Source organism: Peromyscus maniculatus, chromosome 4 (assembly GCF_049852395.1).
Source record: "Peromyscus maniculatus bairdii isolate BWxNUB_F1_BW_parent chromosome 4, HU_Pman_BW_mat_3.1, whole genome shotgun sequence".
Lineage (NCBI taxonomy): Eukaryota > Metazoa > Chordata > Mammalia > Rodentia > Cricetidae > Peromyscus > Peromyscus maniculatus.
The window spans coordinates 61,701,560-61,717,357 of NC_134855.1; the positions used below are offsets into that span (position 1 = coordinate 61,701,560).

Below are 15,798 nucleotides of genomic sequence, written 5' to 3' on the forward strand. Positions count from 1 at the left end.
TTGTTATTTTTAATTCTATATCAATATTAGCATAATATTTTAATGCCTATCTCTTCTGGGTGTGCAGTATTTACAGTTGTGTTTACTTTTATCAGTAAATACATTTGATTAGCATTCTTAAACACAATATTTTGTATATTTGCTTGTATTTTTATATTCCCAAGCACATATGGTGTTTTAAATTCTCCTTTGAATAATTATAACATATTACTGGTTCCATCATTAGTTATTGAGCTAAACAAAATCTTTGACACATTTAAGTTTTTATTTGTATGAGGTTATGATTTTGTTTTCTCTTCTTTAAAAAAATTTTTTTTCATTATTTTATTTCTAGTATTTAACACAAACTCACACACTGAAATATAGTGCAGAAAGGAGAAAAACTCCCTAAAAAAATTCCTATATGAGAGGAAATTTCCTTTTCTTATAGCATAGGAATCTGTGCATGTTAGAGTCTTAGCATAGAAAACAAATTCATATCTTTTTTAATTAATTTATTAAATTCACTTACTAGCTTATTGAAGTCTTTAAAGAAAGGACTAAAGACATCACCATTTATTTTGCAAAATATTTCATTAGCTGTTGCAAAAAATTTGTGAGAAATTCAATTACTCTGTACTCCAATGAAGATGAGTGAACATCAATGTTAACTTGCAACTTTATTACTCTCATAAAATCTAAATAGAGATTTTTAAGTAGATATAGCGTAAGTTCTTTTAAGTGACTGGAACATCTTGAATAATGTTTCTGTGAGCAAATTAAAACACAAAGGAAATTACAACATTCACATTAAAACATCTAAGCAGTGAGTAGTACAACACTGTGAGTACTATTAAGCTCTATACAGTTTGTTATATTTAAACAAACACAAAACTCCAGGATGGATGATTTATCAGTTAAAAAAAAATACAAAGTCACTTCTAAAATTGTCAGCCATGACTTTAACAAATAATTGTAGAAAATGATAGATCTAACTTTCAAAATGCTAGAAATTCTCCAAATTAGTTTCTGGGCACCAGAGAAGTTTTCTTACGAAACTGTCAGAATTTTTTTTTCTTCTTCTGCAAGCAATATAGAAAGTTTTCATCTGCACTTCAGCTTTATAGAAGTCTAGTTTCAAAAATAGCATTGCAGAACTAATACTGACTGATCTCAGACTGGTGTAGCTGAGGATGACACCACAGTGGGTGCTGGCAGTAAAGAAATCTCAACGACACTCAATATGATAAAAGAATAATAAAACTGAAAATTATAATACCTTTTAAACATGTTCTCTAGTAACTCGGCATTCTGTACTATCGTTTATCGTTAATACTTGACAGTTTAGAAGAATGCAGAACTACATGAACACTGTCAGCAAAAATATGAATCTAGGCCTCTGAATAATAAATAGCTAAAATTTGAGTGTAGTAAAAGGAAGTTTTATACAGTTTTGGCAACTGAAAGTTCAGAACAATCTGCATTCCTTCTTAATGCTGACTTGCTATGAAATCCACAAAATTGAAACTACCTTAGTAACTCCGTTTCCTGTATAGGTAAATTACAAATCTGTATACCAGATCATCTAACATGTCAGTTCTTGATAATTTGAATTATTTTCCTTGACGATTTTAAACAACTATTGCAGCATAAGACACTATTAGTGATGACTAAATCATTACTTTCATCCATTGTAACCTGACTGACATACTTCAAAACACACATATATGACTTTCGCCAAACTGACTTTTACTAACTGAAGTCAATCTTGTTCTTCAGAAAGCCCAGAACAAAGTAATATTAGAAAAATTAAACCCATTTAAATGTCACTTTATCTCGTGAACAAGGCTTTCTTCTATCTTATTTTAATTCTTGTCTAAATACCTGACAGTTTTTCCTCAATAAGTTCAAGGCTTTCCCTGGCTTGTATTATCACCATAGTAGTCTACTGAAATACTGAAACAGAGTATATTATATAGATAAAATTCCTCTATGGTTCATTTAAAAAACAACCTGGGTCTTTTTCAAAACCATATGTCTTCATTTAGTAATAGTCAGTAAAGTTATATTTTAGTAAATTAAAGTCCACATGTGTAGCAGACTAGCTTTTCTTGCTGTAGTTGTTAAAATTTTCCTGATTTCAGTGAGTCGTCACAAACATCAAAGAAGAAATATGTCAGCACATCAAAGATAATGTGTTTGTGAAATTATGGCTTTGCATTTTTAAATAAATATTTCCTATCTTATCACTGCTATTTCTGGGGTTTGTTCTTGGTTCTCAAACTTCTGATGCTGGTATCTGGTTGTCCTTAAAATATTTACCAAATATAGAATTCAGGGCTCTACTTCACCATAGAATCAGCCCAGATACTGTATCAGATACTAAGTTGCATATGATGCTACATTATCTATCTGCTTTAAACGTTACCTAGGTTGTGTTTTGAATTGAAACAATAAAATAAAATGACAGGGTATTTACAGGTTCATTTTCACAGCTCTCTCTCTCTCTCTCTCTCTCTCTCTCTCTCTCTCTCTCTCTCTCTCTCAGGTTTAGAAGATAAAAAGAAATCCTTCATTGATTCTCTTCATGTAAAATGATTGATCACTTGTCTACACAGTAGAAATGGAAAGGCCAGAGTTTCTATTTACAGATTCAGGAAAACTGATTTCCTCCTAAGCCTGCAATAAGATTTTTTTAAGTAGCTGGCAAAGTGTTTGCAGCTTCCACCAATATATTTCCCTAGTGATTCAGAAAATGATTGCAAACTGTAGAATTTGCTCACCAAGTGTCAAAACGGATCTGCCACAGGATACAACCGTATGTAGCAGCAACTGAGAAACCTATAGGAATTCTGCTCAGTCGCTTTTCTTAAAGAAAAGAATATGAGATGACAGTCCATTGGAGGCATTCTAAAGAGGGTTGGAGTCTTTTCTGGGCAAACTGTTCACTGCCACCAAAAAACAGGACAAAGAGTTTTACAACAAACAAAAAATCAAAATGTCTTTTCGTGTCTGAAAGATTGAGTGAAGTCTCCTCGGGTGGAAAGAGCAGAGCTCTGGTCGGTGTGGGTGTGAAGGTGCACAGTCACCCATAGGTGAGTGCCTGCTGTGTTGTACGGGTTCTGAGGCATGTCAGCTCCCGAGAGTTGATTGTGCTTATCTTCTTTCCAATTCCACGTTCAGTGATGTCAGGTTGGTAACTTGAAATCAGTCACAGTGGGAGTATTTACTGGCCAACATCATCAGTTGAGGCTTTTCCCCTCGTAGAGAGAGGGTTGTTAAATTTATCAACACAAGTCTCATTTCACTTGAGGACTTTCTTTGTGGCATTCAAGAAATCCACTTACTATTAAATCTTCTGGCTTTAAAACCATAGGTTCAAGTGGCACAAAACAGGTGAGAGCTCTCTATTTTCACATGACTAGATCATACATTTTTTCTGGTTTTAAGGCAACACTTTCAATATCCTGGATGCTTTTTCCATTTAAGTGTTCAGTGGGACAGTCGTGACTGTACCCTGGGACATCACTGATTGTTGACACTGTGTAGGATGCACTGCGGAGAGCATCAGAGTGGGAAAAGCCATTTCCAAATTGGATTTTATATTGGTTCCAATTTCTTCTCAGAATTGCCTGAACCTATCAATCAACAAGAAACAGCAAGAACAACCCATTAGGTGAGATGAAAATGTTCTATTTGAAGCACAGATACCATCACCTTTGTACTATCAGATCAGCCTCCGTGACCTAGAGGCTGACCACTTCTAGATCATGAAATATTTGCTCTATTGCTGTGGCATGATATATGTTTGCCCAAGTGTTCATTGTTTACAATTACTAAACCACTAAACCAGGCTGTCATTTGATTTTTGGCTAGTTTTTATATGCTGTGGGATAATCCCGTACACTGTGAAAATGTGTTGCTCTCCTGGTTAATAAAAAGCTGATTGGCAGGTAGCCACGCAGGAAGTATAGGTGGGACAACCAAACTAAGGACTGGGAAGAAGAAGGGAGGAGTCTGGAGATGCCAGAGATGCAGAGAGAAACAAGATGGGTGTGCTGTACTGAGAAAAGGTACCAAGCCATGTGGCAAAGTATGGATAAGAAATATGAGTTAATTTACATGTAAGAGTTAGTAACAAGCCTGAGCTATCAACCAATCATTTACAATTAACATTAAGTTTCTGAGTGATTATTTGGAAGCAGCTGTGGCACAAGAAAACTCCACTATATTTATGTGCCCCTCCCCAGGAATCTAAGCAGCTAAAAAAATTTGCAGCAATCCATATACTCTTAACATCCTCATATGTTAAGGATACATAATTAACTTTCTGTTCAACATATTCATGTAAAATCTATATTAAATATTTTATAAAGTCTGTCCTATTTCTTTTCTTGTTCCCTCTCCAAACTCTAAACATTCTACAACCAATACTGATTTATAGGAAGCTATAGCTTTGGGGGGTACTTTCAAGTCTCTTATATGCTATTACTTAAGATGAAAACAAAGTTTTCCTGTGTTATTTCATGTTTTAGTATTAGAGGAAAAGGGATGGTCAAATATGTAGCCATTGATTTCTTAAACATAATTCAAAATTAATTACAGACATGTCCATTTAATTTCTTTGTAATTCAAACACTATGTAAGTAAAATACTATAAGCTCAGTTATACAATGTATTATTAAGAAGTTCAGCAACTTTTGGACTTTCAGGACAATCCTTTTTTATCTGATAACAAAAGCTGATGTATATTCCTGTAAGTATTGTGGTAATAAAAAAATTATAGGATAATGTATGTACTTATCTTGAATAAAATTGTGTTTGCTTCTCTTGTGGTTTAGTAATTGTAAATCAAGAAATAAGATATTTAAATTAAAGTAATTCAGTAATATTTATGCATATAATATCTTTAAAAATGCAAGCAAATTATAACTGTAATGGGTTTTGTTTTGGTTTTTGGTTTTTGGGGTTTTTTTTGTTTTTTTGGTTTTTTTTTGGTTTTTTGGTTTTTTGAGACAGGGTTTCTCTGTGTAACAGTCCTGGCTGTCCTAGAACTCACTTTGTAGACCAGGCTGGCCTGGAACTCACTGAGATCTATCTGCCTGCCTCTGCCTCCCAAGTGCTGGAATTAAAGGCCTGTGCCACCACCACCCAATCTGTAATGGCTTCAAATGGTATGTGCTAAGTAAATATTTAGAGATATGAAAAATGCTTTTAAACAATTATGTAACTATTTGGTGGGAATTATTTTATTCTCATGTTTATACATATTTTCCTTGTTTATTATGAATGCTAGACTAATCAAATGCTGGACCTACATAGATTCAAGTTGAATGGGAGTGGGATGTAGCTTCCCATAAAATAGTTCACACTAATGTTAAAAGACCTCAACAAGAAGACACCCATCTTGAGGCCCTAGGACCGATAGTTCTAAAAGAAAAGCTAACCAAATCCCAGCAGTCAAAATTAGTTTGAGCTGTTAGATGTTTGTCCTTGAAGAATCTATGGTGATGGTTATCAACTTATTTCTTCTTAGTGATTTCTTCTTAAATCAACAGAAAAATCATGAAAAGACAATATCCTGAAGTGTGAATTATTATTTACCAAAGTTAAAAATGAATTTAATAAAGACCCAGGGTCTTTGCAAATGTGTGTGATAAAAAAATGTTAATTTTTAACTTCTTTCTCTAATATAAGACCATGTTTATTTAACAGGGTGTTAAATTAGACATTCAGTAAGTTTAAATGGGAAAAAATAAAAAATATGTAGCTGGGTGCTATAAAAGATATGGATATGGTTTAAGTGGTTTGTGTATGAGTTTTATGCAGGCAGCTAAATCCAATGATTAGCATAGTATATTCTCATTTATACACCATAAGGATCAATGATAATACTCATTAATCTAAATCAACTTTTAAAATATGATAGAGGCTGGGTGGTAGTTGGCCACGCCTTTAATCCCAGCACTTGGGAGGCAGAGGCAGGAGGATCTCTGTGATTTCAAGGCCAATCTGGGCTACAGAGTGAGTTCCAGGAAAGGTGCAAAGCTACACAGAAAAACCATGTCTCAAAACATACATATATATATATACATATATATATATGATATATATCATATATATATATTATATATATGATAGAGATAAAGAAAAACTACCCAGTTTTCTTTACTGAATGTTAAGACTTCTCAACGATTTTTTTTGTTTAGTTGATAAAAATACATATAATGTATTGTTGATACATATGGCCTTCTGATGACCATAGTCCCTTGTTTAAGTTACCAGGACATATTTTTATTTGAGTGGGATGGTCCTGGAAGTGGCCTGGCCCCTTGTCAGGTACTGTTAACCAGCAAGAAATGCTAAAAGGAAGATAGATGTTTGCTGAAAAATCAGCAGTGAGAGTCAAGTGCAAGTGTAGAGAGTAGGCAAAAGCAAGCCACTTGACCTACTGTGAAGGGCAAGAAGGAAACTAAAACCAAGCAACTGATTTTAACAAAAACATGACATACTTGGAACCACACAAACTGAATCTGGCAGCTATTTCTTCATGCTACAAGAGTGGGAAAAAACTAAGAGGCAAAGAGACAAAACGGGAGGGAATAAGGCATTTCTTAAGATGAGGGATGAGATCACACTCAAACAGGGATTGTGTCTCCCAAGCAAAAGGAAAGAGGACAGATGTTACAGATGCTGTGATGAACTGAGGGATCTGGCAACCACCTAGTTCAAAGGTTTTCTTATTATTAAAGTTTTCCAATGCCAAAATTTTCTCAATTTAAGGCATGGCAGAAGAACAAGGTACTGTGTCTCTTTTGTTTATACAGATAAAGGACAACAGGAGTGCAAGGCACTAACTTCAATATTCCCTGGACACAGTTTTGGGAGGAAAGTGCCAATTTGAAATTTAGATTGCAGTATGATTAATGCTCCCATTTCTACATGGTTTTTCATTGAAACAGTGAGTTATCTGACCAACAGAGCAATGAAGCTATACTATTCTAAGGATGAAGTGAGGTTGGGCATTATATGAAAACTTTACATTCCTCAGTTTACATTCACCTTTTCGACATTAGTATAAATAACTTGCTTTTATTTCCATTATAAAAGGACAAATACACTTTCTTTGGTTCCAATTCTTTCCTAAAACATAACAGCTAGGAAGAAAGAAGTGTCTCCAGAATCTAAAGAGCCTATCTTGTTCATTCTCGTCGTCTCCTACCCTAGTCCACTACTGCATCACTTACTTTCCTAGTGACTATGATTTAAATATTTAAAATCACACTAATCTGTGTCTGTAGATAAAAAGCCCATTTTCCATATTTCATACATGCTCTTTGGCATGTGTGCATATCGTTCTCATGAGTACTTAATTGTTATAGCCAACATCAACAACATACAAGATTGCCTAAGTCAGTGCATCTGCATACATACATACATAATAAAGGCTGTGTGAATTTCCCTGTCCAAATTATCGGTCCTTTCTTAGTGCATTCTCTGTCTATTAGAGGAAAACAGTCACTCCCATGTATAATGTAGAAGAGCCACAGAAATAGTTACAGCTCAATAGCCACATTTGACAATGCACTGTTCTATCCCACTGTTAAACATGGTATTATAAATAAATACAATGTAACAGCTATAGTTTCAGTTACATACACTTTAATTTTTACTTTAAACAATTTGTTTAATCACATCCAAAGAGAAAAAAGTAAAAGTTTACTTAAATGAGGAAAAAGTACTTTATAGTTTCTCGTGAGATGTATGTAATTTCCAAGCATTTATTTTATAGGAAATATCCTCATAAATTATGCCAACTGGGCCATGTGTCCCCCATCTGAGGTTTCCTGGTGAGTTTCTCAGTTATCCAGTGCCCATTTCTCACTGGGTTGCTGTCTGGATTTCTGTGCTGTGCTGAGTTTTGCTAGCATGCTCCAGATGAAAATTGGCCAACAGACCAGAAACAAATAAAAAGCAAAGACAATAATGCTCAAACAACTGAGCAGTAACACTATCGGTGAGTATAGAATATGGACCCAGTTAGATTACTGAAGCCTCTCAAGTAGGAAGGCCTCAGGTAAAAACCCATGAATCGCCAATGTTAATTTGTTTTCATCTTTTGTGTCTATGGTAAAACCTTCCAAAAGATTACATTGTTGAACCTACTGAAAAAGAGAAAGGGGGAAATGAAAGGCTGGTTCTTGTGACAATGTATGCTCTATGAAGTTAACCATTGCCCCCATCACTGTCCCCAAGGTAACATCCAGACTTAGTACCTCCTTATGGTAGATCAAAGGGCTGCCTACTCATTGGAATATTTTGAAGACTAACTTTTCCCCTATTTCTCAACTCTAATACTACCTGAGGTTTGAAATGAAAATTTGTAGCTACAAAAAGTAATTTTATATTTTTTTTCCTGTGATAAAATTGGTATTTAAAATAGTTGTTTTGGGCTTAGGCAGTGATGGCACATGCCCTTAATCCCAGTACTCAGGAGGCAGAAGTAGGCAGATCTGAGTCTAAGGCCAGGCTGATCTACAGAGCAAGTTCAAGGACAACCAGAGCCACACAGAAAAACCCTGTCTCAAATAATAATAATAATAATAATAATAATAATAATAATTGTTTTGGGAGAAATTTATAATCCCATTTTGTTTTAAAAGAAAAACTGTATAAATTATAAAAGTAGTAAAATCAATAAGCATACCTCTCCATTAAAAAAGCAGAAAATTGTAGACACCAAAAGACCCTGTTTAAAAAAAAAACAATAGAATTATCTGAATCTGTTTTTTATTTAAAACAATTTTAAATTTAAAATATTTTGGTCATATTCTTCCCCTCCCCCAAGTCCTTCCAAATCCTCTCCCCTTCCTGCTCACCTAACTTTAAGTTTTTTCTCAAAAAACAAATACTCAATACAAAAGCAAAACCCCCCAAAACCAAGAAAAAAAACACCCAAAAAGGAAAAAAAAAAAAAAAAACACCAAACTGTAACCAAATAAATGCACACACACAAAACAAACAAACAAAAAACTAGGGAGTGCATTATATGTTGGTCAACTACTCCTGAGCATGAGGCCTGTCCTGGAGTGGTTGCTATACCCAGTGTCACTCTATAGCTAGAGTTTTCCTGCCTTGCTCATAGTCAAGACAAATCTCTCTCACCTGCCAGTCCCACAGCCGCTCAGACCCAACCAAGTAAACACAGAGACTTATATTACTTACAAACTGTATGGCCATGGCAGGCTTCTTGCTAACTGTTCTTATATCTTAAATTAACCCATTTCTATAAATCTATACCTTGCCATGCGGCTCGTGGCTTACCGGCATCTTTTCATGCTGCTTGTCAGGGTGGCAGCTGGCAGTGACTCCTGCCTTCCTGTTCTTTTATTTCTCCTCTCTGTTAGTCCCACCTATACTTCCTGCCTAGCCACAGGCCAATCAGTGTTTTATTTATTGACCAATCAGAGTAACTTGATATACAGACCATCCCCCAGCACAGCCAAGTGCAGACCATCTCAGACACCTGCACTCAGGCCTGTGGTCCCAATCATCCTCTATGCAGACCTGCTAGGTAAAGCCACGAGGAACCCGAGAACAGGCTCCCACAGGACATACAGAACATCCCACAGCATCACTCCATTAAAGATAACTAATTTTCGCACTCCCAGCAGATATTCACGACAGTTCAGTTGTTAACCTTTACCCTCATGGCCAGGTTTTCACCCCTTCATTTTTTTTTTAAATATAACAAAATAAAATAAGGTAAAGCAAAAACTATCACACTGAAGTTGGACAAGACAAAGCAACATAAGGAAAAGAGCCCAAGAGGAGGTACAAGAATCCGAAAGACTTCATGCATTTATAATCCACTTGTTACCGAAGCAGTCAAGAATAAAACCAAATCTACATGCAAACTCAGTACCAAGCTTGTCAAGCTTGCCCTCTTGAGCGGCAGGAACGCCTTACCTGATAGTGCATCAGGATGTGCATGACATAGTCATACACCTCCTCCGCAACCCTTCCTTCGGGCCGCCACGGAAACAGCACGAATTCAATGCCCAGGAGCGGCACCAAGATGAGGGTAGCCCTCACAGCTTTCATGTAAAGATTGGACTCCGCTTGGTGAGTGACTTTCAACTTGGTGATGAGAACGCGTACAATATTTAATAGGAAAAAGAGGTTAACCTAAAAAGAAAATAAAAGAGCATCTAAAAGTCAGTTCGTATTCAGTATTAAGAAGCCTTACAAGAACTCCAGTTTTCTAAAACCTGGACTATTTCATGTACAAAGACTGAAGGCACATTTTGTATAATAATACACATATTAATTAGTGTGTATTTCTAGAGTGATGCTCTTCAGTTTACAGGTACATGTATTTTGATGAAATTAACTTTTAGAAAAATAAAATTATGGTAGAATTGTAGAATTATTATGGATCACATTCATGCCGGAAATATTTCAGTTATTTTCTTAGTTCATTTTCTATATAATATTTAAGGCTTGTCTATGATTCCAAATTAAGGTCATAAACACTTTTAGCAAAAGGAACTATTCTTAAGAAATGTTAATTTTTTAGGGTTTATTTGTATGTTATGTGTGTGTGTGTGAGCACACGTGTATATGTGTGCGTACCCAAGGAGGCTTGGGGAAGAAATCAGATCCCTGGAGCTGGAAATACAGGCAGTTGTGAGCTGCCAACGTGCAGACTGGGAACTGAATACAGGTCCTCTGGAAGAGCAGCAAGTGTTCTTAACCGCTGAGCCAACTCTCCAGCCTCAACAAAGGTTGATTTTGTTTTAAATCACCTTGTCCTCAGTGCCCATACTGTCGACTCTCCAGGCATGTATTCTGCCATAATAACTGTTTTTATGTATTTGTTTTGTCTTCCTTTTGGTGATAATCTTCACAATATCTTTTATATAAACATTTCTTATAACAAGTACCTGAAATAGGACTGTAATTTTCTTTATGCTTATGAAGAGATGGTCACACAACTGAACCAGCTGATAATCAACCTAGATGATGCTAGAGAAAGAATCTTTGGTTTTCCACAACAACTTCTATAAATAACTTTCTGCAACTACAATTTACTATTTATGTGTTGTAGCAATGTTCCCCCAAGAGATTACACTGTCTTTGAAGAGATTCATTCCTAGAACTCTGAAAATGGAATTTGACTCAGTAATTAGGAATCTGTCTTATGAAACATTAATTTCAATTTGTCTGTACTCTCTCATCCTTTTCATCCACTTTTTCTTCCTCCAAACTCTACTTTCTCTCCTTTTATATTGACTGTTGTAGTTCCTTTTCCTCTTCCTGTGATAAAATACTCTGACAAAGTATGTAAGAGTCTATTTTAGCACACTGTTCAAAGGACTGTCTGTTACAAAGGGAAGTGGAGGTAGCAGGAATCTGAAGCAGTTGGGCCAGTTCCATATTAAGCCGAGAATCAGGAGCAAGGAATGCATGCTGGTACTCATCTCACTTGCTTCATTTATACCGTCCAGGATTACCTGGCTATGAAATGGTCCTACCCATGATTAAAATGTATCTTCCCACATCAATTAAAGTAATTAAGAAAATCACCTACAAGCATACTCAAAGGCCTATAGGTCATTCTAGGTCCCGTCAAGTAGACAGTTAACACTGACCACTATATTGACGGAAATACAACTAAACTTCACCCATTTTCCATTGACAATTTGTCATGCTTTTAAGGGGATTATGTCCAGAAATGTCATATTGGGCGAATTGTTAATTTCTTCCTTATTTCTCTCATCTTGACTTCTATTGCATCTGTCCTTTGTTTAGTAACCTGATCATAAATTTTTAAACAACAAACAAGTATGGAGTTTATGTCTATACACCTTAATAAACTCAAAGCTGGTTGGTGGTGGTGCACACCTTTATCCCAGGGCTCAAAAAGCAGAGACAATCAGATCACTGTGAGTTCGAGGCCAGCCTGGTCTACAAAGCAAGTTCCAGGACAGCCAGGGCTGTTACACAGAGAAACCCTGTCTTGAAAAACAAACAACAAACAAACAAACAATGAATGAATGAATGAATGAATGAAATTCAAACAAGAGTAACCCATCTGTCAGGGCAAAAAAATGAATAAATAATATATGTTTATTAATTTTTTAACATGGGTTATGAAAATACTAAGCATAAAACTACTCCACTATTAGGAGAATTCCATGTGGCATAGGCTTTAAAGCAGCCCCCTAATGAGAACACATCTGTGAGAAGCACACGTTTATAGACACTGGAATGTGATGAAGACAAAATGAGAACACCATTTGACAGGTGGGGATGAAGGACAGCGCAAGTCAGCGTGCCAGCTGCGCTCCACCCCTCTAAACAGATTTCCCTCTTACACACACACGGAGGTCTTCAAAAATAAAAATTACTACCGCTCCCTGGGAAAAACGGGGTAATGATTCCTTTATCCACTATTCATAAGTTATAGGTATAAAATATAAAGTATTTTAAAATCCTAATATTCAAAAAACACTAATTAATAAATGGTAGAAATGTGGCAGTTTAGGCCCATCCTCCAAGAAAGAATAGCCAGACACAAAGGGACTCTTTAAAGCCATCGTGCTTATTTAAAACATGAAACTAGAACTGAAGGGGAAGCCAATGTCTATGTAAGCTCCTCTCTCTTTATAGCTGGGGCAGGGTGAACTGGACACTATGCTCCGTGCAGTTTCCCACGTCAGTAAGTATTTTAAGCAAAAGCAGCAGCAGAATTTTAAATTTTAGATGAACTTATCTGAACTTCATCTGACTTGGGACAGACGTGGTTAAAAGATTCCTGGTGGGTTTTATTTATTTATGTTTTTGAGAATTTTACACGTGAGTTCTTTGTTTTCATCATTCCCCCACTCACCTTCTCCTTCCTGAAACTCCCCTCAGGTAAACCCTCATCCCCACACCTTCTCACATTCATAGCCTCTTTCTCTTTATCATTGGTGTGTGTGTGTGTGTGTGTGTGTGTGTGTGTGTGTGTGTGTGTGTGTGTTCAGACACATATAAATATGTAAGCATATCTGTAAGTGTTGCTCTGTATATATACATATATAGGGCTGAGCACTCAGTCGATTATGGCACCCATCCCTGGGGAAGATGAAGAGGTACAGGTATTAATGCCTGCTGAGGAACCTGTTTTTACTAGAGCACCCGTAATGTTCAATAGCCACAAGGTATCTTTGTAGCACAAATCCTAATTGGTCCTTAATATAAACCCAGAGACAGATATCAGGTAAATGCTGAAAGATCAGAGAGACACAGCCACCTCTCACCTCACCAACTCCTCAGCCAAAAAAAAAAGCGGGGGGGGGGGGGAGCACTTGTCTCCTCCCACTTTATATTCCTTTCTCTGTCCAGCCATATCACTTCCTGTCTCAACCTCCCTAGAGCTGGGATTAAAGGCATGTGTGCTTCCCAAATACTGGGAGCAAAGGCATAAGATCCCAAGTGCTGGGATTAAAGGTGTGTGCCACCACTGCCTGACCTCTATAGCTAACTAGTGGCTGGCTTTGCCCTCTGATCTTCAGGCAAGCTTTATTTGATAGAGCATACACAAAATATCTTCCTATCACCATAGTGCCCAGAGTCACAGAAAGAAGCAGAGAAAGTCAGTACAGTGACTGAAGGAGTACTGTTGGAAGACTTTCACGCAAGGATGGCCAGTAATTCCTTACCTATGCCCTCAAGTGGCCTAAACATCTCCAAGATCTCAAATGAAATGCATCGTCTCTCAGCAGTATATTAAAAGTGCTGGAGATGCACCCTCCTTCTCAGGGCGGGGGAGTGTGAGGGAGTCTGAGCAAGAAAGATGGATTGTGATTTTAAACGACTTATTTATTGAAACTGTACAAAGACTAGAGCCCCACCTAGACTCCTGGAATTTAAAGGGCCAATGAGGGACCCCAGAGTTAAAACAAGGACAGAACAATTTAAATTGGATAAGAAACAGTGTCCTAGTTTTGTCTTAGGTCACTCGGTAAGTGTCAAATGTTTTATGAAGACAGAGCACATATTTACTTCCTTTGACTGAGCAGTGTGATGAGCTATGTGTCATTTTTACTGAGGTTACATCCCTGTTCTTCTCTCCCAAAGCTGGTGTAGAGAGGCTTTTCTGAAGACTGAGTTAGCTGTTGTTACATTTTCCATTTTGTAGGTGCTTTTCCTTCATTAGCACCTCTGATTTTAAGAGTTTTAATTGCAAACTACTGCTGCACACTCTGATCACATGCAATAAAATATTGACTTGGGTGTGTTCATGGGTAGCCTGCACAACGTGTCTTAATTTCTGTGAGCTCTGTTTCAAACTAAATCATGGTATCATGCAGAAATGACAAGTGAAGAATTGTTGAAAAATTCTTTTGCACATTTTATCATAATCTAGGCATTCTGCTAGTCACATGCCAGAACATGTCATTTACTCCTTAAAAGACTCTTTGAGGAATTCCTACTATCCCGTCATTACAGAAGAGGAAGCAAAGTCATGGAGAGGTTAAAAATTAAGTGAGCCAAGCACCACTTCTCCATAGTGACTGTTTTTTGACCAGTTGATATTTTCAGTATTTTGGTTTAAAATAGCTTGGCCATGAACATGTGAGTTGTTCTACAGGTAATTTGTGTCTGTTTCATGTCAGTCATATTCTGCTTTTATTATCATGGATTTATACTATGTTTTGAAGTTTAGTATTGGGATGCCTTCTCTGTTATTTTTGCATAGAATTGTTTTGTAAATTCTGTATCTTTTATGAGTCCATATGACTTTACAATTGTTTTTCCAACTCTATGTAGAATGCCATTAACATTTTGATAGGTGCTGTGTCCAAACCTGGGAATTGCTCGAGACAATGCATTTAGGCATTTTAATAGTATTAATCTTTTCAATCCATGAGACATCTTTTCATTTATGTGTATATCTGATATTACTTCCTTTTTTTTTATAAATTTCATTGTCAAAATTTTTCATGTCCTTATTTAAATTTATTAGTAGATATTTTTGTCAGTGTGTACAGATGGTGTAAATGGAATTGTCATTTAAATTTATTTTAATGTCAATTTGCTATTGGTATAAAAGTCTCCATTATTGATCTTTATTTTGTAATTGAGAATCTTAAGGTATGGAGAGATTAGTTTGTCTACATGTTATACAATATGAGGAAGTAGGGTCTAAACACGGACAGCAGAACTAGTTACCAGGAGCCTCAGTTATGACATACTCTTGAGAACAGCTTGACAATGATATTCGTGAATTACATCAACGGTGTTCTAAGGCAACCATATGAACTAAATTAAAGTTGAAAAATAATAGTAAAATAACTGAAGAATTTTTGTGTGAAAAATAATCTGAAAGCAAGGGTCAGAAGCGTTTAACTTGTTCTAAGAAATTTTGTTTCTTCTTATATGAAACCTAATGCCAGCTCCACAGTACCACTTAGGATCTCACACTCTATGCTAGCTTATATTAATTTATTGCTCATTGAAGTAACCCAATAAAAGCAGAAAATGTGACTTCCGTTACCCTGTAACTGAAAAAGACAGAAGATAAAACTGCCCAGGCAGCTTAGGAGCAAAGATCCCCAAAATGCACAATTCCATTCTCATCCTTGGCCAGAAGCAGGATATGTTCTTGGATTTATGGTTAGGAATGCCAGAAAGGAGCTCTGGGTTCTTAACTCTTTCAAAATGAGCACCCTTGCCTCGAGACTATATATAACCATGTGAACCAAAATCTAGTCCGGACACTAATTCCTTCTGATGAACAGCTTTGGAATTGGATCTCTAGATTTTCAT

At 36.3% G+C, this 15,798-nt stretch overlaps 1 protein-coding gene across 4 annotated transcripts in view; it reads right to left on the minus strand.

Annotated features, from left to right (window-relative positions):
• Positions 1 to 640: 640 nt before the first annotated feature.
• Calcrl (calcitonin receptor like receptor) overlaps positions 641 to 15,798 on the minus strand; it is a 94,757-nt gene continuing 79,599 nt past the window's right edge. For all 4 annotated transcript variants that reach the window (XM_006989618.4, XM_006989619.4, XM_006989620.4 and 1 more), the window contains 3 exons: positions 9,949 to 10,167; positions 8,687 to 8,728; positions 641 to 3,617 (listed from right to left, as the gene is read on the minus strand). In XM_006989618.4, the coding sequence (XP_006989680.1) occupies positions 3,393 to 3,617; positions 8,687 to 8,728; positions 9,949 to 10,167 (486 nt within the window). In that variant the 3' untranslated portion in view covers positions 641 to 3,392. The remainder of the gene's footprint in view (positions 3,618 to 8,686; positions 8,729 to 9,948; positions 10,168 to 15,798) is intronic.